At 58.9% G+C, this 23,349-nt stretch overlaps 1 protein-coding gene across 2 annotated transcripts in view; it reads left to right on the forward strand.

Moving 5' to 3' along the window:
- The first annotated feature begins 333 nt into the window (after positions 1–333).
- Positions 334–23,349, forward strand: part of ASB1 (ankyrin repeat and SOCS box containing 1) — a 491,590-nt gene continuing 468,574 nt past the window's right edge. The window contains exons 1-5 of one of the 2 annotated variants that reach the window (XR_009550593.1): positions 334–463; positions 2,323–2,464; positions 2,980–3,282; positions 3,444–3,829; positions 4,983–5,668. Coding sequence is in view for 1 of the 2 variants with exons in the window: in XM_007536497.3 (XP_007536559.2) it covers positions 415–463; positions 2,323–2,464; positions 2,980–3,282; positions 3,444–3,829; positions 4,983–5,110 (1,008 nt within the window). In the remaining variant the exon portion in view is untranslated. Of the gene's footprint in view, positions 464–2,322; positions 2,465–2,979; positions 3,283–3,443; positions 3,830–4,982; positions 7,421–23,349 lie in introns of those variants that run through there. The other variant, XM_007536497.3, reaches the window with a different exon arrangement.

Genomic DNA, 23,349 nt, shown 5'->3' on the forward strand with positions numbered 1-23,349 from the left:
CCGCGGTGCCAGACTGGGGACGGCGCGGCCCTGCGGGCGAGACCCGCGGCCACAGGCCGGACACCCGCCACCTCGCCCGGCGGGGACTCGAACCCGCGCGCTCCGGGGCAGAGAAGCCACGCCCACCCGCGGGCGGGGCCGGACCCGACCCGTCGGCGCTGGGCGCATGCGCGTGAGGTCCGGCCCCGGCGGCCCGCGTTCCCAGCAGCCCCTGCGGCAAGGCAAGGGCGGGGCCCCGACAGAGCGGCCCCCACCGGCCCGCCCGCCCGCCCTCGGAGCGAGCACCACTTCCGCCGGAAGCTCCAGTCCGCAGGAAGTCCCGCCCCGACGCAGCTCCGGCACCGGAAGTGAGTGCCACTGAGACTTCCGGCCGGCAGGGGCGCAGGCCCGGAAGCTCTAGGGGCTGCAGCGCCCATGGCGGAGGGGGGCGGCCCGCACGGGCGGCCCGGGCTGGGGTCCGCAGGTAACGAGCGCTAGTGGGCGAGTCCTGTGGGCGGGTCTCCAGGGCACGGCCCCAGTGACGGGACTCCCAGTGGTCAGCCGAGGACAGACACCCCCTGGACAGACACCCCCTGGACAAACACCCCAGTGGACAGACACCCCCTGGACAGACACCCCGAGGACAGACACCCCAGTGGACAGACACCCCCTGGACAGACACCCCAGTGGACAGACACCCCAGTGGTCAGCCGAGGACAGACACCCCCCGGACAGACACCCCCTGGACAGACACCCCCCGGACAGACACCCCCTGGACAGACACCCCAGTGGACAGACACCCCCTGGACAGACACCCCGAGGACAGACACCCCCTGGACAGACACCCCCTGGACAGACACCCCAGTGGACAGACACCCCCCGGACAGACACCCCCTGGACAGACACCCCAGTGGACAGACACCCCCCGGACAGACACCCCACTGGACAGACACCCCAATGGACAGACACCCCCTGGACGGACACCCCAGTGGACAGACACCCCCCGGACAGACACCCCGAGGACAGACACCCCGTGGACAGACACCCCAGTGGACAGACACCCCCTGGACAGACACCCCAGTGGACAGACACCCCCCGGACAGACACCCCGAGGACAGACACCCCAGTGGACAGACACCCCAGTGGACAGACACCCGCTGGACAGACACCCCAAGGACAGACACCCCAGTGGACAGACACCCCCTGGACAGACACCCCAGTGAACAGACACCCCCTGGACAGACACCCCGAGGACAGACACCCCAGTGGACAGACACCCCCTGGACAGACACCCCAGTGGACAGACACCCCCTGGACAGACACCCCAGTGGACAGACACCCCCTGGACAGACACCCCGAGGACAGACACCCCAGTGGACAGACACCCCCCGGACAGACACCCCACTGGACAGACACCCCCTTGACAGACACCCCCTGGACAGACACCCCATGGACAGACACCCCCTGGACAGACACCCCCTGGACAGACACCCCGTGGACAGACACCCCCTGGACAGACACCCCAGTGGACAGACAGACACCCCAGTGGACAGACAGACACCCCAGTGGACAGACACCTCGTGGACAGACACCCCAGTGGACAGACACCCCTTGGACAGACACCCCATGGACAGACACCCCAGTGGACAGACAGACACCCCAGTGGACAGACACCCCCTGGACAGACACCCCAGTGGTCAGACACCCCAGTGGACAGACACCCCAGTGGACAGACAGACACGCCCTGGACAGACACCCCAGTGGACAGACACCCCCTGGACAGACACCCCGAGGACAGACGCCCCCTGGAAAGACACCCCCTGGACAGACACCCCAGTTGACAGACGCCCCCTGGACAGACACCCCCCGGACAGACGCCCCCTGGACAGACACCCCGTGGACACCCCGAGTGCAGACGCCCCGTGGACAGACGCCCTGTGGCGAGCCTGGTCCTGCCCCGCGGTCTGGCTGCAGGTGCCCGGAGGCTCATTCGCTCAGTTGTTTCGCCTCCTGCCCCGTCATGTCCCGTGGGACTCGAACCCGGGTCTCGACACAGCTGCGCTGAGTCTGCAGAGAGGCTGCACCCCGCCCGGGAGGGGCCGCACTGGGGGTCTCCCGCCGTGTCCCGTGGTCTGTGTGCTGCCCCTGCCCCGCCGCCTGCGGACAGACCCTCCCCGGCCCCCTGCCCGTCCGTCCTGTCCGTGTGCTCCCACAGGAGCGGGGCTTGAACCCAGGGCCTCCCGTGGGCTCGGCGTGCACTCTGCCCACGGGGCTGCCGCGCGAGGAGCCGGCCTGAGCCTGAGCCCGCTGACCGCTGACCGCTGACCACTGACTGCTCTGCAGGTGCCGGCCTGAAGGAGTGGCTGCGGGAGCAGTTCTGGGACCACCCGGCCGAGCACTGCGGGGACTCGCGGCTGCACGATGCCGCCTACGCGGGCGACCTGCAGACACTGCGCAGCCTGCTGGACGAGGGGGGCTACCGGAGGTGGCCAGGGCAGGGGGTGGGGCAGGGGGCTGCCCGAGGGGGCCGGGGCAGGGGGCTGCCCGAGGGGGCCGGGGCAGGGGGAGGGGGCTGCCCGAGGGGTGATTCTGGGCAGTCTTTGGGCCTGGGTGGTCCTGGGCAAGGCCCCGCGGCCTCTCGGATGGTTCCCGGAGCCGCTGGGCATCCCTGGGTGGTGCCCTCGCCCGTCCGCCCCTGGCACCGGGCCTCAGCGCTCCATCCTGTCTGCCTCTGGGTGGCCATTGGGGCCGCGGAGAGGAGCCTGTCTCCTTGGGGCCGCCTGTTGGGCCCCTGCCGCGTCTCAGGCCTTCAGGCCGGCCGTCCATCTGTCCGTCCCGTCCAGTGGCAGCTGCGCCGTGGGACCAGTGTCCCGAGTCCCAGGGAGGCCCCCGACAGCAGGGGCCTGAGGGGGGCAGCGGGTGGGCGGTGGGGGGCATGCTGGGTGGGAGAGGGCCGCCCTGACTCGCCCCGTCCCTCCCTCCTCCCCCCTCCCCGGGCAGCCGCATCAACGAGAAGTCCGTGTGGTGCCAAGGCTGGCTGCCCTGCACGCCCCTGCGCATCGCGGCCACCGCCGGCCACAGCGCCTGCGTGGACTTCCTCCTGCGCAGGGGGGCCGAGGTGGACCTGGTGGACGTCAAGGGCCAGACCGCGCTGTACATGGCCGTGGTCAACGGACACCTGGAGAGCGCCTGCACCCTCCTGGCCGCCGGCGCCGACCCCAACGGCAGCCGGCACCACCGCAGCTCCCCCGTCTACCACGCTGCGCGCGTGGGCAGGGCCGACATCCTGCAGGCGCTCATCAGGTCAGCGCTCCCTGCGCCTCTGCCCTGTCCCCTCTGGCCACCACAGCCCCTGCTGCTTGTGTCCCCCTCGGTCCCTCTGCAGTTCCTGGCGGGGAGACCTCTAGGAGCCCCGGCCTCGGGGACCTGCCGGCCACTGGCCTTGACCCCCGCGTCCCCTGCAGGTACGGGGCCGACGTGGACGTGAACCACTCCCTGGCGGCCGACCCCCAGCCGCCCTTCTCGCGGCGCCTCACCTCCCTGGTGGTCTGCCCTCTCTACATCAGCGCCGCCTACCACAACCTGCAGTGTTTCCGGCTGCTTCTGCTGGCCGGCGCCAACCCCGACTTCAACTGCAGCGGCCCGGTGGACGTGCGGGGCCTGCAGCGGGGCTCCCCGGGCTGCATGCTGGACGCCGTGCTGAGCCACGGCTGCGAGCCCGCCTTCGTGCGCCTGCTGGTGGACTTTGGGGCTGACCTCAGCCTCGTGCGCTGGGACCCCTCGAACCTGGAGGTCCGCAGCCGCAGGAAGGTGGACCCCGCCGCCCTGCAGGCCCTCTGGGAGGCCAGAGGTAAGTGGCCGCGCCCGGCTCCCGCATGCTCTGGCCGTGTCCCCTGGACAGAAGGCCAGAGCAGATAGAGAACAGAATGCGGCAGGGGAGGTTAGCTCAGTGGCTAGGGTGCAGGAGTGGCAGGCCTGAGGGTCCAGGTCCGATCCCTGGCACCGCCTGTGCCTGAGCCGGTGGCCTCGGGTCTCTCAGAAGCAAAAGCACATCAGGGCCAGCGAGATAAACTCTCGGTTCTGCAAAAGGCTCTCCTGCCTGAGGCGCTGAGGGCCCAGGTTCAAGCCCAGCACCGCCCTCAGCAGGGCTCTGGCTTTAAAATCCTCCTCCTCACCCACAACGCCAACGCTGCCTCCCGCCAGGAGCTTGCTCAGAACCTCAGCGAGGCTCTAGAGACTCCCCGGGTGGGCGCTCTCAGCTCAGTGCGCGTGCCGGCTCTCCGAGTGCCTGGGATGCCGTCTCCTTCTCCCACGTGCCCCTTTGTTAAAAACAATAATTTCTTGCTTCCAGGGTTACCTCGGGTTCAGTGCCGGCTCTACGAGTCCACTGCTCCTGGAGGCCATTTTTCTATTTTATTGGACAGGACAGAGAGACAATGAGAGGGGAGGGGAGATCGAGAGACAGAGACCCCTGCAGCCCTGCTTCACCACTTGTGAAGCTTCCCCCTGCAGGTGGGGAGCAGGGGCTCGAACCCAGGTCCTTGTTACATGGTAACGTGTGTGCTCAACCAGGTGCACCACCGCCCAGCCCCATCCCCTCATTTTTAAGTAGCTCTGCAGGGCTTCAGGGTCACTGCCAGTCCCCCCAGAGGCCTCCCTTCTGGAGGGTGAAGCCAGGAGTGGGGGGATCTGCGGACCAGCTGACGGGGGCTCAGGGCTCGGAAGTCCCTGAGCATCCAACCCCCCCCCCCCCCCCCGGCTGTGAGGCCTCCCTCCTGGCTCGAGAGTGTGGAGTTGACACCCGCCCACCCCCGCCCTTGCCAGGCCTCGATGGACACTGTGGGCATTGAGAGATGAAGGCCGGCTGCCCAGGCGGAGAGGGGCCCAGCTCAGTGGGTCCGAGCTGCAGCCTGGTCCCAGCCCTGGGGCTGACGGCCGGGAGGTGAGGTGCGAGGGCAGGCCCCTGGCAGCCCCGCTGACCACCCCGCTCTGCACCCCCGCAGGTGCCCCCCGGAGCCTGCTGAGCCTGTGCCGTGTGGCCGTGAGGGTGGCGCTGGGCAAATCCCGGCTGCCCCTCATCCCGTCCCTGCCGCTGCCCCCGCCCGTCAAGAGGTTCCTGCTGTATGAGTAGCCGTTCGGACCTGGCTCGGACCCGGGCCAGGCCAGCCCAGCCCAGCCCACTGCCTGCGGGTGGGGCGGCTCCTCTCCACGGCCCCTGTGCCTGGGCTCCGGAGACCCCGCCGCCTCGCTTGCTCGGCCCTGCGAAGCCTCACGCTCCCCCCCACAAGGGGTGTCCGGTCGGGCAGCTGGTGGACCCGTCGGGGGGTCTCGGCGCCCTGCCGGCTGCTTCAGAGTCCCCTGTGGGGAGTCTGGGGGGATTCCTGGCTGCCTGAGGGAGCACCTGCATTGGCTGGGAGCTGGGCCGGGCCCCCAGCGCTGCTCAGTGCTCTGCCTCCTGTGCTCAGGGCCCCGGGAGCCCCCTGCCCGCCACGCAGGCCCCGCTGCCCGCCGGACCCCACAGGCCACAGGGTGAACCCCGCGCTGCCTCCTGCACAGGTGGAAGGTTCTGGAAGCCTCTGACTGCCCCGTGCTCTCGGCTGCTGGGGCCAGGGACAGGCTGTGGCGGCCACCTGGTGTCCCTGCGCCCTGGGGACCTGGGCCTTGCTGCTGGCCGACCCCCCCACCTCAGGTGTGGCCATAGGCCGCCTCTCCCGCTCCCGGGCAAGGACCCCTGCCAACACACGGGCCCACGGGTGCTGACTGCCCAGAGACGGGAGAAGAGGGGCTGCTGCACTGCCACCCAAGGGGCGCCATTCTTGGGGTCCCGGCGGCTTTGGGGCTCGGCTTTGTGTTTGAACATGTCACGGCCGAGAGAGGAGCCAGGGACGCACCCTGAGGTTGCTGCCCCAGGGGCACTTCAGACCAGCCCGTCTCCCTGCCTCACAAGGCCTGGCTGCTGCCAGAACCCGCCCTGGGCAGGCTGTAGGGTGCAGGGTGGGGGCTGCCCGCCTGGGAAGGTCCTGCTGGCCCATCCTCCTGCGCTCCCACCCGGAGACCAAGCAGAGGGTGTGGGGGCCACAGGGACATGCTGGTCAGCCTTGGACGCCATACGTCGGTGCCTGTGGGAGCCGTGTGTGTGTGTGTGTGTGTGTGTGTTTGAGTGTGTGTATGTGTGTGAGTGTGTGTGTGTGTTTGAGTGTGTGTATGTGTGAATGTGTGTGTGAGTATGTGAGTGTAAGTGTGTGTGTGAGTGTGTGTGTATGTGTGAGTGTGTGTGTGAGTGTGTGTGAGTGTGTGTGTGAGTGTTTGAGTGTGTGTATGTGTGAATGTGTGTGTGAGTATGTGAGTGTAAGTGTGTGTGTGAGTGTGTGTGTATGTGTGAGTGTGTGTGTGAGTGTGTGTGAGTGTGTGTGTGAGTGTGTGTGTGAGTGTGTGTGAGTGTGTGTGTGAGTGTGAGAGTGAGTGTGTGTGTGAGTGTGTGTGTGTGTGAGAGTGTGTGAGTGTGTGTGTGTGAGTGTGTGTGTATGTGTGAGTGTGTGTGTGAGTGTATGTGTGAGTGTGTGTGTGTGTATGTGAGTGTGTGTGTGAGTGAGTGTGTGTGAGTGAGTGTGTGTATGTGTGTGAGTGTGAGTGTGTGTGAGTGTGTGAGTGTGTGTGTGAGTGTGTGTGAGTGTGTGTGTGTGAGTGTGTGTGTATGTGTGAGTGAGTGTGTGTGAGTGTGTGTGTATGTGTGAGTGTGTGTGTGAGTGTGTGAGTGTAAGTGTGAGTGTGTGTGTGAGTGTGTGTGTGTGAGTGTAAGTGTGTGTGAGTGTGTGTATGTGTGAGTGTGTGTGTGTGAGTGTGTGAGTATGTGAGTGTAAGTGTGTGTGTGTGTGAAGTGAATGTGTGTGTGAGTGTGAGTCTGTGTGTGTATGTGTGAGTGTGTGTGTATGTGTGTGTGTGTATATGTGAGTGAGTGAGTGTGAGTGTGAGTCAGTGTGAGAGTGTGTGTGAGTGTGTGTATGCGCTTGGTGCAGCTGCTGCTCTGAGGGGGTCATCCTACCACCCACCTCCCCGTGACGGCCCGGCTCCATCCTGCATGGTCAGAGGTGGCCTCTGGTCTGGGCCTTGCTGGGTGCTGGATGAGCAGTCCTGTGCCCTCAGACCCCTCCCAGAAGTGCCTCAGCCTCCCTGCCTGGCCTCACCCCTGATCCCAGGCAGATGTCCAGGAGGGTCCCTGGGGACACGCACAGACTGGGTTGGGGGGCACGGCCTCCCGGTCGGGTCTGCCTGCCGTGTGGTGACGTTCCCCTGCATCACTGTGAGGGTCCTGCCTGTGTGCCACCCACTGTGCTTGGTTTCCCCTCGTGCCTTGGGTGTGGCCGCAGCAGCTGGCATCACTGGTGCAGGGGCAAGGTGGGCACCCTGCTGCCATCTTAATAAAAGCTGCCCGTCCCCACGCCCCTAGTGTTTCACTGCGGTCGGTCTCGCGGGCAGAGAGCTGCCCCTGCATCCTCTGTGCTTCTCGGGGGCCAGCCTGCCCGGGTGTGGAGGGGCCAGTGATTAGCACAGGAGGACCCCGCAGCTGGGAGCCAGCCCACCCGGTAGACGGTAGAGCTCACACACCCCGCTGTGTGTGAGGCCCTGGGTTCGAGCTCTGGCACACATGGACAGCAGCCTGGGGAGCCCCACAGACGCAGTGATGCTGGTGTCTCTTCTCTCTTGAAAAGTCAGAAGTAAGGGGCAGCACCCAGTTAAGTGGACACAGTACTCCATGCAAGGAACCGGGTTCAAGGCCCCCTCCCCATCTCATCTCTCAGGTTCTCCCAGGAGCAGTGGAGTCGTACAGGCACTGAGCCCCAGCGATAACCCTGGAAGAAAAATACACAAACACATGGGACCATGGAGGCTGCCCCTGGGGACACAGGCGAGGGGGCCTCTGTATCCCCGTCCCCCGGGACCCAGCTGGGACAGAGAGAGAGAGAGTGCTGGAGCTCGTGTGGGTGGTTCTCAGGTAGAAAGGGTTAGAGACTGCGTGAAAAGAAAGAGACTCGGGGAGGATTCTGGTAGGAACACACTCTTTATTGGGGGGAGGGTTTGGGTTTATATAGGAGGCTTGACAAAGAACAGTTTTCACATACGTCAGCATTCACAGGTTTCTTAAAGGTCAGCATGCCCCTCTGGCAGGGGCTGGTATGACAAGAGCTGATACATAGAGATCAATACAATTAGTCTCCTGATGCAGGCATTTAATTATCCAAAGGCATTTGAGAGAAGCATAGGGGTTGAACCAGTAAGGTGAGATAGAGAAGGAAGAACAAGGCTTTAAAGACATCAAAAGGGCTCCAGGAAACAAGGTCTTGGGGGGCTTTTCACTTGTCCGGTGTTAGGAGTGTGTGACAGGATGTGCTCTTCTTTGTGATCAAAAGGTGAGGTGGAATGTGTGAGCTTTGAGTGAGTGCAACCATTTGGCTGACAGCGGGGGATGTAGGCTCTTTGTGAAGCGGGAGTCTTACAGAGGCAAGCTGAGTCTGATAGACTTTTGTCTCTGCTCATCTCTATGGAGAGAGGCTAACAAGAGAGGTGTCTTTTCAGACCTCCATCCGTGAAGGTGGGGGGAACTTCCCTAAGCTCTACCAGACTTCCCCACAGTCCCACAGGAGACCAGCAGGCAGGACCAAAGTGGCATAGAGCAAAGGTTCCGGGGCGGGGACACAGCACAGCAGGCTCGCAGACGGACTCACCGCCAGCTGGAGCCGAGCGGGCCTCTGGGGCGGAAGGAGAGAAGCTTTTTGATCTAGAACATTCACTTCACAAGGCAGCGCCGTGCCCACTGAAGTCTGCCAGCCATGGGTGGCAGGCCGCTGAAGTCTCACTGAAGCCCCCCGCTGCTCCTGCCTCGAACCCTGCCAGTGCTTCTGAGGCGCCAGGGCCTAGTGGCTACAGAGTCACTGGAGGGCTGCGCCCTCGCCTGCTCCCTGCTGCCTGCTGCCTGCTGCCTGCTGCCTGCTCCCTGCTCCCTGCTGCCTGCTGCCTGCTGCCTGCTGCCTGCTGCCTGCTGCCTGCTGCCTGCTCCCTGCTCCCTGCTCCCTGCTGCCTGCTGCCTGCTGCCTGCTGCCTGCTGCCTGCTGCCTGCTCCCTGCTGCCTGCTCCCTGCTGCCTGCTGCCTGCTGCCTGCTCCCTGCTCCCTGCTGCCTGCTCCCTGCTGCCTGCTCCCTGCTGCCTGCTGCCTGCTGCCTGCTGCCTGCTCCCTGCTGCCTGCTGCCTGCTGCCTGCTGCCTGCTGCCTGCTGCCTGCTCCCTGCTCCCTGCTGCCTGCTGCCTGCTGCCTGCTGCCTGCTGCCTGCTGCCTGCTCCCTGCTGCCTGCTGCCTGCTGCCTGCTGCCTGCTCCCTGCTGCCTGCTCCCTGCTGCCTGCTCCCTGCTGCCTGCTGCCTGCTGCCTGCTGCCTGCTGCCTGCTCCCTGCTGCCTGCTCCCTGCTGCCTGCTGCCTGCTCCCTGCTGCCTGCTGCCTGCTGCCTGCTGCCTGCTGCCTGCTCCCTGCTGCCTGCTGCCTGCTGCCTGCTCCCTGCTGCCTGCTGCCTGCTCCCTGCTGCCTGCTGCCTGCTGCCTGCTGCCTGCTCCCTGCTGCCTGCTCCCTACTGCCTGCTGCCTGCTGCCTGCTGCCTGCTCCCTGCTCCCTGCTGCCTGCTGCCTGCTGCCTGCTGCCTGCTCCCTGCTCCCTGCTCCCTGCTGCCTGCTGCCTGCTGCCTGCTCCCTGCTCCCTGCTGCCTGCTGCCTGCTCCCTGCTCCCTGCTCCCTGCTGCCTGCTGCCTGCTGCCTGCTGCCTGCTGCCTGCTCCCTGTTCCCTGCTGCCTGCTCCCTACTGCCTGCTGCCTGCTGCCTGCTCCCTGCTGCCTGCTCCCTGCTGCCTGCTCCCTGCTGCCTGCTCCCTGCTGCCTGCTCCCTGCTCCCTGCTGCCTGCTCCCTGCTCCCTGCTGCCTGCTCCCTGCTGCCTGCTCCCTGCTCCCTGCTGCCTGCTGCCTGCTCCCTACTGCCTGCTCCCTGCTGCCTGCTGCCTGCTGCCTGCTCCCTGCTGCCTGCTCCCTGCTGCCTGCTGCCTGCTGCCTGCTCCCTGCTGCCTGCTCCCTGCTGCCTGCTGCCTGCTGCCTGCTCCCTGCTGCCTGCTGCCTGCTGCCTGCTGCCTGCTGCCTGCTCCCTGTTCCCTGCTGCCTGCTCCCTGCTGCCTGCTGCCTGCTCCCTGCTGCCTGCTCCCTGCTGCCTGCTCCCTGCTCCCTGCTGCCTGCTCCCTGCTCCCTGCTGCCTGCTCCCTGCTGCCTGCTCCCTGCTCCCTGCTGCCTGCTGCCTGCTCCCTACTGCCTGCTCCCTGCTGCCTGCTGCCTGCTGCCTGCTCCCTGCTGCCTGCTCCCTGCTGCCTGCTGCCTGCTGCCTGCTCCCTGCTGCCTGCTCCCTGCTGCCTGCTCCCTGCTCCCTGCTGCCTGCTCCCTGCTCCCTGCTGCCTGCTCCCTGCTGCCTGCTCCCTGCTCCCTGCTGCCTGCTGCCTGCTGCCTGCTCCCTGCTGCCTGCTCCCTGCTCCCTGCTGCCTGCTCCCTGCTCCCTGCTGCCTGCTCCCTGCTCCCTGCTGCCTGCTCCCTGCTGCCTGCTCCCTGCTGCCTGCTCCCTGCTGCCTGCTCCCTGCTGCCTGCTCCCTGCTGCCTGCTGCCTGCTCCCTGCTGCCTGCTGCCTGCTGCCTGCTCCCTGCTCCCTGCTGCCTGCTGCCTGCTCCCTGCTGCCTGCTGCCTGCTCCCTGCTGCCTGCTGCCTGCTCCCTGCTCCCTGCTCCCTGCTCCCTGCTCCCTGCTGCCTGCTCCCTGCTCCCTGCTGCCTGCTGCCTGCTCCCTGCTCCCTGCTCCCTGCTGCCTGCTGCCTGCTCCCTGCTGCCTGCTGCCTGCTCCCTGCTGCCTGCTGCCTGCTCCCTGCTCCCTGCTGCCTGCTGCCTGCTCCCTGCTCCCTGCTGCCTGCTGCCTGCTCCCTGCTGCCTGCTCCCTGCTCCCTGCTCCCTGCTCCCTGCTGCCTGCTCCCTGCTCCCTGCTCCCTGCTCCCTGCTGCCTGCTCCCTGCTGCCTGCTCCCTGCTGCCTGCTCCCTGCTGCCTGCTCCCTGCTGCCTGCTGCCTGCTCCCTGCTGCCTGCTCCCTGCTCCCTGCTGCCTGCTCCCTGCTGCCTGCTCCCTGCTGCCTGCTGCCTGCTCCCTGCTGCCTGCTGCCTGCTCCCTGCTGCCTGCTCCCTGCTGCCTGTTCCCTGCTGCCTGCTGCCTGCTGCCTGCTCCCTGCTGCCTGCTCCCTGCTCCCTGCTGCCTGCTCCCTGCTCCCTACTCCCTACTGCCTGCTCCCTGCTCCCTGCTGCCTGCTCCCTGCTGCCTGCTGCCTGTTGCCTGCTGCCTGCTGCCTGCTGCCTGCTCCCTGCTCCCTGCTGCCTGCTCCCTGCTGCCTGCTCCCTGCTCCCTGCTGCCTGCTCCCTGCTCCCTGCTCCCTGCTCCCTGCTCCCTGCTGCCTGCTGCCTGCTGCCTGCTCCCTGCTCCCAGCTCTCTCAGGCATGGGCCACCCCAGCAGGGGAGTGGGCCCGCAGAGTGAGAGGAGCCCAGGAATCCACCCCGAGGGAGGTCTGAGCCCAGAGCACCTGTGGCGGCAGTGGTCCACACTGGGCTGCTTCTTATTCTCATAAATCAATCGAGTAACCACTCACTCCTGGCTGAGGGTGGTGCTGGGGCTTGAGCCTGGGAAGGAGTCTTGTGTGTCTTTCCTCCTTGTCTGTCATCAATTATTATTAGTGATTTAACGCCGACTTACAAAGTCATGAGATAAGGGGTCTGACTGCACGCCGCCCCCACCCCCAGAGCTCTGTGTCCCGTCGCCTCCACCTGTTCCCATTCCATGTCCTCCCCTCCGTCTCCCTCTCCCCCTCGCTCTTCTCTGCGGGAGTTTGCAGAGTCAAGCGAGCATCACGCCTTCTTCCAGCCCCCCGAGGGCTGTGGGTCTGTCCCCTCTGCTCCTGCCACCAGGCGGATATTCACGTCTCCCTGAGCATCAGGGAGCCCGGGCCCCCTCAGAACTCCACCCAACTGCCCACCAGGGCCTGTTGGCACCTGGTGCCCACCGTCCGCTCAGCCGAGTGTCCCCTGCCCTCGGCCTCTCTGTACGTGTGTTTATTTGCCAGGGCTGCCGCCAGGCTCAGTGCTGCCCTGTGAATCTGCTGCTCCCACTAGCCGTGATTTCTTTCTTCCTTCCTTTGTTTTTTAAATATTTGTTAGAGACAGACAGAAACTGAGAGGGGAGGAGAGACAGGGAGAGAGAGACAGACACCCGCAGCTCTGCTTCACCACTCAGAACCTTCCCCCCTGCAGGTGCGGAGCAATGACTCGAACCCAGGTCCTTTCACAGGACAACATGCACACTTAACTGGATGTACCACAGCCCGGAGAGTTCCTTTTAAAAAAAAAATATGTGTTTTGTTTATTCAAATTAGAATTAATTTTTTCTTGTTTATTTTGTTTTAATAAGAGAGATAGACCTGTATAATAATACAGAGAGAAAGACCAGAACACTGCTCATCCCTGGCTGATGGACGTGCTGGGGGTTGAACTTGGGACCTCAAAGCCTCAGGCAGGAGAGGCTTTTGCTGATGCCTATGCTGCCTCCCCAGTCCCCCTCCCTCCCTCCCTCCCCCTCCCTCCTTCCCTCTCCTGTGTGACTGAGCCCTGCCCACTCTGGGGCCGCTGTGAGCCGTCAGGGAGGCTGGGACCCTGGAGGCTGTGGGCGCTCCTTGGGGCCTCACCTTGTCCCCGGGCCTCAGGAATGGGTGTCACCTGGGGCCACCTGCTCCCCCTGTGTGCCCAGTCCTCCTGGTTTTCCATTTTGACAAGGAACCACTGTCTGTGAGCCAGATGCTGTCTGGGGGACAGTCCACACCCCCCCCCTGGCACCCCCAGGCCCCCAGAGCTGCAGACGGAGACCAGACGCTGCCTGGGTCTCTCCGGTTCAGAGCCACTCAGCACTGGCGCATGGCTGGCCAGTCCCCAGGTTCAGCGTCACCCCTGTGTCAGCTGGCACGACTCCCCAGGACGCTGCCCGGGGCCCAGAGCTGCCGCACGGGGAGCCCCCGCTGCCCGCCCCCCGCCCGCCCGCCCGCTCCCACCAGCCACCCACGGCTCTCAGAGCCCGGGGTCCATGCTGCTATCACTGCTTTCTGCGAGTCTGCTTCAGACTCCTCCATCCCACACACGGCGAGACCGCCCTCACGTGTCTGCCCTCACGGCCTGACTCATCCGCCCGCACCGTCGCCTGCAGCCCACCCGTCTGGCTTAGGAGACAGGACTTAGCTTCTTCACAGCTGACTAGTGTTCTTTCTCCTCCCTTCCTCCCTTCCTCCCTCCCTCCCTTCCATCCTTCCTTCCTCCCTTCCTCCCTCCCTCCCTTCCTCCCTTCCATCCTCCCTTCCATCCTCCCTTCCATCCTCCCTTCCTCCCTTCCATCCTTCCTCCCTCCCTCCCTCCCTTCCTCCCTTCCATCCTCCCTTCCATCCTCCCTTCCATCCTCCCTTCCTCCCTTCCATCCTTCCTTCCTCCCTTCCTCCCTTCCTCCCTTCCATCCTCCCTCCCTCCCTTCCTTCCTCCCTTCCTCCCTTCCATCCTCCCTCCCTTCCTCCCTTCCATCCTCCCTCCCTCCCTCCCTCCCTCCCTTCCTCCTTTCTTTTCTTCTTTCCTTCCTGATTTCTTCCTCCTGCCTTCTTTCCTTCCTTCTGCCTCCAGGGTTATTTCTGGGACTCGGTGCCAGCACTATGAACCCACTACTCCGGGAGGGAATTTTTTCCATTTTATTGGACGGGACGGAGAGAGATTGAGAGAGGGAGAGAGACAGAGAGACACCTGCAGCCCTGCTTCACCGCTTGTGAAGCTTCCTTCTGCAGGTGGGGAGTGGGGGCTTGAACCCGGGTCCTTGCATGGGCCCTTGTGCTTTGTACTATGTGCTTAACCAGTGCACCACCGCCCTGCCTCTAGGGCTCCTCTTCCCACCTGCCAGGGGAGTCGCACCCGGGGGGATGCTCTCCTCACCCCTTGGGGACGCTGCCGCCCAGCCCGCCCAGCCAAGACTCCCAGGGCCGGAGGAGGGGTGTGGGCAGGGGGCTAAGTGGACGCCCTGTCTGCTTCTGCTTTTAATGCCCAGAAGACGTGGGGGGCATAAGACCTCCCACAGAGCACTTCTGAGCAGAAACAGAACCTTCCTGGCAGCGGCTTACTGAGCCCTGGGCCAGGGCACCCCCATGTGGATGCTGGGGGGAGTCTGTCCCCGCCTCTCAGCACCCCTCCTTAGAGCCAGGGCCCCACTCCCCCGGTGGGGCGGGAGGTGGCCTTTAATGCCCCCTCACCTGCCGAGCGCCCCGGTGGCCTTCCTGTGCAGGTGGGCGCCCGCCTGGCGCGTGGGGGGCCTGCGTCCCGAGCTGAGGTGCCAGCCGAGACGTTTACGACCTGACTAGTTTCCGCGGGCAGAATCAGAATAACATCCGCCTCCCGATCACGGCAGGGCCAGGGCCGTCCCCGGGGGCCCCCAGCCTGTGTGTGTTGGGGGGGGCGGCTGAGCCGCCGGGACCCCTGGCTGGGCTGCAGACGTTTTGGGGGCCCACCCCTGCTGGAGGCCCTCCTGGTGGGGCTCAGCCCTGAGTTTGAACTGAATCCGCTTCAGCCAGAGGGGGAAGCGGCCGGGTCGGGGTGGAGTTCCGGGGTCCACCTTCCGGGGAGGGGGTGCTCGGCCTGGCAGTGGTCAGACAGACAGACCCGTGGTGCTTCCTGACGCTGGTGACCCGTCCGTGCCCTACTCTGGGAGCACCAGGGGCGATTCTCTGGGGAGAGGCAAGGACCGTGCACCCCACCCACCCCGTGGGAGGAAACTGTGTCTACAGGTGGACGGGGTCACGGATGGGGCAGGACCACCGCCCCTCAGCCACTGCCTGAGAGCAGCCGGTCGTCCGGTCACAGCAGCGTCCACACAGCCCCGTTCACCCCCCGCCAGGCCTCGGCCACCAGGGCCCAGGGGTCGCACCTCAGCCTGAGGGACATTGAGATGTCTGTACCCGGGACCAGGTGATGGATTGATTGGTTGGTCCAGCTGTCTCTCTTTAAGAGGTGTTTTTTTTTTTTTTAAATCATCTTTATTTATTGGATAGAAACAGCCAGAAGTTGAGAGGGAAGGGGGTGATAGGGAGAGAGAGAGAGAGAAGAGAGAAGACACCTGCAAGCCTGCTTCACCACTCTTGAAACTTTCCCCCTGCAGGGGGGGCAGGGGCTCGAACCCGGGTCTCTGTACCATGTACGCTCAAGCAGGTGTGCTGCCACTTGCCCCCACCCTTTCCTTTTTATCTTTACTTAATTTGACAGGACAGAGAAATTGAGACGGGTGGGGGAGATAGAGAAGGAGAGAGACATCTGCAGACCTGCTTCACCACTTGTGAAGTGTCCCCCCTACAGGTGGGGAACGGGGCTTGAACCCAGGTCCTTGTGCTCTGTACTATGTGAGCTTAACTGGGTGCACCACCAGCCGCCCGCCTGCCCGCCCCCACAGCAGCTCAATGTGTAACAGCCAAAACCTGGCGGCAACCCAGGTGTCCCAACAGCAGAGGAGCGGCTGAGAAAGCTGTGGTCTCTGTCCACAATGGAATACTACTCAGCTGTGAAGAAGGATGGATTCACCTACTTTGCCTAATCTTTGATGGAGCCTGAAGGAATCCTGGGAAGTGAGATCAGCCAGAAAGAGAAGGGTGAAGACGGGATGTTCTCACTCATGGACAGAAGTGGAGACACCAGAACAGAAGGGGAAACATCAAGCAGAACGTGGGCTAGGCCTGGTGTGTTACCCCAAAGTAAAGGTTCAGGTCCTGGTGCTGATGGTGGGGGAGGACTTGGGCTGGGGGGAGTGTCTGCAGAAAACTGAGAGATTTGACACTTGGACCAACAAGTGCATTTACTGTTGACTGTAGACCCTTCACCACCCCTAAAAAACAGCATATTTGCGCCATCAGCATCAGGCCCAGTGGGTGTGGGGCGAGAGGGGGGCATCTTTCCATCCCGGGCCAGGGTGTGTTGGGGGCTGTCTCGCCTGCTTGGAGATACCCTTGGGGTCTCAGGGAAGGGGCAGGGGCCGCTGTGTCCATCTTGCAGCAGAGTGGGAGGTGGGAGGGGTCTCAGCCTGATCTCAGGGACAGCAGCTGCGGGAACTGAGGCCCCCTGTGGGTCAGCCTTCACTGACGTCGTCGCTGTTGAAAAGTAGACTTTAGGGCCAGGAGAAAGCACAGCAATTTATATTCAGGCTTTCTTTTTAATTCTTATTACTATTTATTGACTGGATAGAAACAGAAATTGAGAGGCGGGAGGAGGCGGAGGGAGAGAGACAGACACCTGCAGCCCTGCTTCCCCACTCATGAAACTTCCCCCCTGCAGGTGGGGACGAGGGCATTGAACCCGGGTCCTTGTGCACTGTAGTGTGTGCACTCAACCAGGTGCGCCACCGCCAGGCTCCACATTCACTCTCCCGCTTGAGGCTCCGAGGTCCCTGGGGGGACTTTGCCCTGAGAGGTGGCACCTGCAGTCCCCTGCTCCCCACCCCCTCTTCTTTTTCTCATAAATGCTTTGGCTAGTCAGAGTCTCTTATGGTTTTATTTTATTATTTATTAAAATTTTCTTTATTGGGGAAATAAATGTTTTACATTCGATAGTAAATACAATAGTTTGTACATGCATAACATTTCCCAGTTTCCCATATAACAATACAACCCCCACTAGGTCCTCTGAATCCTTCTTGGACCTGTATTCTCCCCACCCACCCACCCCAGAGTCTTTTACTTTGGTGTAATACTCCAATTCCATTTCAGGTTCTACTTGTGTTTTCTTTTCTGATCTTGTTTTTCAACTTCTGCCTGAGAGTGAGATCATCCCATATTCATCCTTCTGTTTCTGACTTATTTCACTTAACATGATTTCTTCAAGGTCCATCCAAGATCGGCTGAAAATGGTGAAGTCACCATTTTTTACAGCTGAGTAGTATTCCATTGTGTATCTAGACCACGACTTGCTCAGTCACTCATCTGTTGTTAGACACCTGGGTTGCTTCCAGGTTTTGGCTATTACACATTGTGCTGCCAAGAACATATGTGTACACAGATCTTTTTGAATGGATGTGTTGGGTTCCTTAGGATCTATCCCCAGGAGAGGAATTGCAGGATCATAGGGTAGGTCCATTTCTAGCCTTCTGAGAGTTCTCCAGACTGTTCTCCACAGAGGCTGGACCCATTGACATTCCCACCAGCAGTGCAGGAGGGTTCCTTTGACCCCACACCCTCTCCAGCATTTGCTGCTGTTACCTTTTCTGATGTGTGACATTCTCACAGGAGTGAAGTGATATCTCATTGTTGTTTTTATTTGCATTTCTCTGACAATCAGAGACTTGGAACATTTTTTCATGTGTTTCTTGGCCTTTTGGATCTCTTCTGTGGTGAATATTCTGTCCAAGTCCTCCCCCCATTTTTGGATGGGGTTATTTGTTTTCTTGTTGTTGAGTTTGGCGAGCTCTTTATTTATTCTGATTATTAGCCTCTTGTCTGATGTATGGCATGTAAAGATCTTCTCCCATTCTGTGAGGGGTCTCTTGGTTTGGGTAGTGGTTTCTTTTGCTGTGCAGAAGCTTTTTTAAATTTTATTTTAATTTATTCCCTTTTGTTGTCCTTGTTGTTTTATTTTTGAAATTATTGTTGTTGTTATTGATGTGTCATAGTTGGATAGGACAGAGAGAAATGGAGAGAGGAGGGGAAGACAGGGGGAGAGAAAGACAGACACCTGCAGACCTGCTTCACCACCTGCGAAGTGACTCCTCTGCAGGTGGGGAGCCGGGGGCTCAAACTGGGATCCTTTCGCCAGTCCTTGCACTTTGTGCCACGTGTGCTTAACTCGCTGTGCTACTGCCTGACTCCCAAAGGCTTTTTAATTTGATGTAGTCCCATAGGTTTATGCTTGTCTTAGTCTTTTTTTTAAAAACTTTATTAATCTTTTTTTAATTTATTTATTTTTTTATTTTTATTTTTATTTTTTTTCCCCCAGGGTTATTGCTGGGCTCGGTGCCTGCATCATGAATCCACCGCTCCTGGAGGCCATTTTTTTTCCCCCTTTTGTTGCCCTTGTTGTAGCTTCGTTGTGGTTATTATTATTGCCCTTGTTGATGCAATTCGTTGTTGGATAGGACAGAGAGAAATGGAGAGAGGAGGGGAAGACAGAGAGGAGGAGAGAAAGATAGACACCTGCAGACCTGCTTCACCGCCTGTGAAGCGACTCCCCTGCAGGTGGGGAGCCGGGGGCTCGAACCGGGATCCTTACGCCGGTTCCTGCGCTTTGCGCCACATGCGCTTAACCCACTGCGCCACCGCCCGACCCCCCAACTTTATTAATTTTTTTGAGAGATGCAGAGAGAGAGATACACAGAGAAACACCAGAGCACTGCTCAGCTCTGGCTTATGGTGGTGTGGGGGATTGAACCTGGGACTTAGGAGCCTCAGGCATGAGAGTCTGTTTGCATAACCATGATGCTGTCTCCCCCCACCCTGTCTTAGTCTTCTTTGTAATTGGATTCGTTTCATTGAAGATGTCTTTAAAATTTATACAGAAAAGAGTTCTGCCAATATTTTCCTCTAAGTATCTGATAGTTTGTGGTCTAACATTCAAGTCCTTGATTCACTTGAAATTTACTTTTGTATTTGGTGAAATACAGTGATTCAGTTTCATTCTTCTGCATGTTTCAACCCATTGTTTCCAACACCATTTGTTGAAGAGACTCTGCTTTCCCCACTTAATAGTCTGGGCCCCTTTGTCAAAGATTAGATGTCCATAGGTGTGGGGGCTCATTTCTGGGCTCTCAATTCTATTCCACTGGTCAGTGTGTCTGTTCATGTTCCAGTACCAAGCAGTTTGATGACCATGGCCCTATAATACAGTTTGAGATCTGGGAGTGTGATGCCTCCGGTTCTGTTCTTTCTTCTCAAGATTGTTTTGGCAATTCTAGGTCTTTTCTGGTTCCAGATAAACATTTGTAGCATTTTTTCTATTCTTCTAAAAAGTGTGCTTGGGATCTTGATGGGGATAGCATTAAATTTGTAGATGGCTCTGGGTAATATATTCATTTTGATGATGTTAATTCTACCGACCCATGAACATGGAATATCTTTCCACTTCTTTGTGTCTTTTTCAGTTTCCTTGAGTAATGACTCATAATTTTCAGTATACAAGTCTTTCACTTCTTATTCCTAGATATTTTATTGTTTTTGTTGCTATAGTAAAAGGAATTTATTTCTGGATTTCAACTTTTTCTAACTTAGTGTTTGCATAGAGAATGCCACTGACTTTTGAATGTTAATTTTGTAGCCTGACACGTTACTATATTTATTGCCTGGTGATTTCCAAAAGCTTTCTGCTGGATTCCTTAGGTTTTTCTATGTATACTATCATGTCATCTGCAAATAGGGAGGGTTTGACTTCTCTTCCAATCTGTATGCCTTGAATTAGTTTTTATAAACGTTTTGGCAGTTCTTTCTTGGCCTAGTTCTGTGAAAAATGCCGGTGGAGTTTGGTAGGGCTGGTCTGATGTGGGCTGTAGGGTCTCAGCAGGGTCAGCTCCTCTGGTCCGCGGTGTCTGCACGCATCTCCTTGTTGGCTTCTTGGGTTTCTCACAGTTCTCAGTGTGTCATCTCTCTGCTCCTGGGCTGGGTTCCTCCTCCATAAGCTCTGTTTCCACTGTGTTGGAAATGGAGATGGTCTCCTTACTCCTCCTTCAGATTTTTACTCCTTCACATCTAGAAACACAACTGGGTTGTGTATGTTGCTTTTGTATTCTGAAGCTTTACCGAATTTCTTTAATTGTTCTTACAGGTTTTGGTTGTTGAAGGGATTAGAACTTTGTCCATATAAAAGTGTGTTATCACAGGAGGGGGGTGGGTGGTAGTGCAGCGGGTTATGTGTACGTGGCGCAAAGTGCAAGGACCAGCTCAAGGATCCTGGTTCAAGCCCCCGGCTCCCCACCTACAGGGAGGTCGTTTCACAAGCAGTGAGGCAAGTCTGCAGGTGTCTGTCTTTCTCTCCTCCTCCTCTGTCTTCCCCTCCTCTCTCCATTTTTCTTTGTTATCCAACAACAACAACAATAATAACCACAACAATAAAACAACAAGGGTAACAAAAAAGGGAATTAATTAATTAATTAAAAAAAAAAGATTTCATGCCTGAGGTTCTAAAGGCTCAGGCTGAAACCCCAGGTCTCCAGCATAAGTCTGACCCAAGCAGACTTCTACTCTCCTTCTACTCTCTGATACACACACACACACACACACACACACACACACACACACACACACACACACATTTATTTTTAATTTAAACAAGTTTAAAAAATATTTATTTATTGGATAGACACAGCCAGAAATTGAGAGGGAAGGGGGTGATAGACAGGGAGAGAGAGATACCTGCAGCCCTGCTTCACCACTTGTGAAGCTTTCCCCCTGCAGATGGGGACCAGGGACTCAAACCTGGGTCCTTGAGCCCCGTAACATGTGCGCTCAACCTTGTGTGCCACCACCCGGCCCCTTTATTATTTATTTTTTACCAGAGCCTTGCTCAGCCCTGCATCATGGTGTTGCAGGAACCTCACAGCTTCAGGTAGGAGAGTCTCTTTGCATCAGCCCATATCACTCACTCTGTATCTTTCTGTATCTCTAGCTCTCATTGCTAACCCTAACTAAAATAAAATAAATGTGATAAAATAATAAAAACGGAGAGCTTGGGCAGATAGCATCTTTCTGTCTTTAGACCTATCTCTCATTACTAAAGATATCTGAAAAAGTAGTGAAAAATAAAAATATTTTTAAAAGAAGCCCTTGGGCTGGGAGACGTCTTAGACATCATTCTCTCCTTCTCTCTCTCTCCATATATAAATACAATAATACAGCAAAATATAACTACTTAAAGTAAGAGGGCAGGGTAGGCAGCGAAGAGACTCGCATGCCGGAGGTTCCAAGGTCCCACTTTTATCCCTCGCACCACCGTAAGCCAGAGCTGAGCAGTGTCCTGGTTTAAAAGAAGGAGAAGAAACAAACCTTGTGTTACCCATATTTGAATTTGGTATAAAAATTTATGAGTTCATAAAATAAAATAAAATAAAAATAAAATAAAATAAGACAACCTCGTGCTTAGGAGCTATCTTAGGAGTTCTGCCAAAGACTTCCGTGCCTGTGGCTTCAAGGACCCAGTTTCCGTTCCCTCACACCTTCTTTAGCTTGAGCTGACAGCGTTCTGGTGTTTCTCTGTGAGTTTTTCTCCCTGGCTCTGTGTCAGAAAAAAGAAAATGAATAATGAAGAGAATATTGGGAGAAATACAGGAGCCCTGGTTGGGCCTGTTCTCCGGTAAGCTGCATTCTGCGCCGTGTCCCCAGGGCGGCACATAACCCAGCTCCCACTGCTCTGCCCCTTGGTCTGGACTCGCCGCTGCTCTGGGCAGGGGGTTTGCAGCCTGCACACGGGATCATGCCGTGCTGGTTGGTGGGGACAGTCCAGTGTCCCCAGCAGGGACCTGACGCTGACACACTCCGACTCCCGCCCCAGGCGCAGGCCTCCAGGGCTTTCCAGCTCCCCCGCTGCCTCAGGCTTTCTCAGCTCGCCACCACCATCACCTGGGCTCCCCCACCAGGTGACTTTTATTTCAGATGGAAAGAGAGACGGAGGGAAGAACTCGCAGCTCTGAAGCTCCCTCCTTCAGAGCCGTGTATTGCCGTCACCCAGCGGGCAGCTCAGCTCCCCACAGGTCAGAAACTATTCTGTGCCCACCACGCCCTGGAGTTCTGTTTGATTTCCTCGTCTGAAATAGTCTCTTGCTTTGTCAGGTCGGCATTCAAATCTTCAGTCATCTTGACAGGTAGGATGTAGGCGAGTAGGCAGATGGGTATGTGACGCTTACATACACAGATGGAGGGAATTCTTTTTTTGTTTTTTTTTTTTAATGAGAGAGAGGGAGCGGGTGAGAGAGAGCATGTGCATCCCTCTGTGGGACTTGTGGTGCCTGGCGTGGCACTTGGGTCTCCTGCTAGAGGGCCCGACGCTGTAGCCGCTGTGCCACCTCCTGAGCCCCGGGGCCGTGAGGCACCGAGCGCACGCTGTGCACGGACATTGTGCAGCTCTCAGCTGGGCCTCACGGGGAAGTGATGAAGGTTTGCAAAGACCTTCAAACGAGTGAGCTGGATAGATTTCACCTGGGGGAGAAGCCTGCTAACCAGAGGGGAAGGAGGAGAAAACACCCAAGAGACGCCGGGACGGGACGGACAGACAGAAGACAGTGGCGGAAGAGGAGCGGCGTCTCCACTAAGGCCCACACAGTATGTGCCGTCTCCTGCATCTCTGAAATCTTTTGTAGCAAAACAGAGCTGGTGAAGCTGCCGTGTGTGTGTGTGTGTGTGTGTGTGTGTGAGTGTGTGTGTGTGAGTGTGTGTGTGTGTGTGTGTGAGTGTGTGTGTGTGTGTGAGAGTGTGTGTGAGTGTGTGTGTGTGTGTGTGAGTGTGTGTGTGAGTGGTGTGAGTGTGTGTGTGTGTGAGTGTGTGTGAGTGTGTGAGTCTGTGTGTGAGTCTGTGTGTGTCTGTGTGTGAGTGTGTGTGTGTGTGAGTGTGAGTCTGTGTGTGTCTGTGTGTGTGTCTGTATGTGTGAGTGTGTGTGTGTGAGTGTGTGTGTGAGTGTATGTGTGTGAGTGTGTGTGTGTGTGTGTGGGTGTATGTGTGTGAGTGTGTGTGTGAGTGTGTGTGTGTGAGTGTGTGTGTGAGTGTATGTGTGTGAGTGTGTGTGTGAGTGTGTGTGAGTGTGTGTGTGTGAGTCTGTGTGTGTCTGTGTGTGAGTGTGTGTGTGTGTGTGAGTGAGTGTGTGTGTGAGTGTGTGTGTGAGTGTGTGTCTGTGTGTGTGTGTGTCTGTGTGAGTGTGTGTGAGTGTGTGTGTGTGTGTGTGTGAGTGTGTGTGAGTATGTGTGTGTGTGTGAGTGTGTGTGTGTCTGTGTGTGTGTGTGAGTGTGTGTGTGTGAGCGTGTGTGTGTGAGTGTGTGTGTGAGCGTGTGTGTGAGTGAGTGTGTGTGTGTGAGTGTGATTGTGTGTGTGAGTGTATGTGAGTGTGTGTGTGAGTGAGTGTGTGTGTGAGTGTGTGTGTGAGTGTGTGAGTGTGAGTGTGTGTGAGTGTGTGAGTGTGTGTGTGAGTGTGTGTCTGTCTGTGTGTGTCTGTCTGTGTGTGGTAGGGAGAATGGGCTGTCAGCAGTCTCACAATGGCCTGCACTTTCCACAGGGCAGCCTTGGTCTCAGCAGGTCTCG

The sequence above is a fragment of the Erinaceus europaeus genome, chromosome 7, assembly GCF_950295315.1.
Source record: "Erinaceus europaeus chromosome 7, mEriEur2.1, whole genome shotgun sequence".
Classification (NCBI taxonomy): domain Eukaryota; kingdom Metazoa; phylum Chordata; class Mammalia; order Eulipotyphla; family Erinaceidae; genus Erinaceus; species Erinaceus europaeus.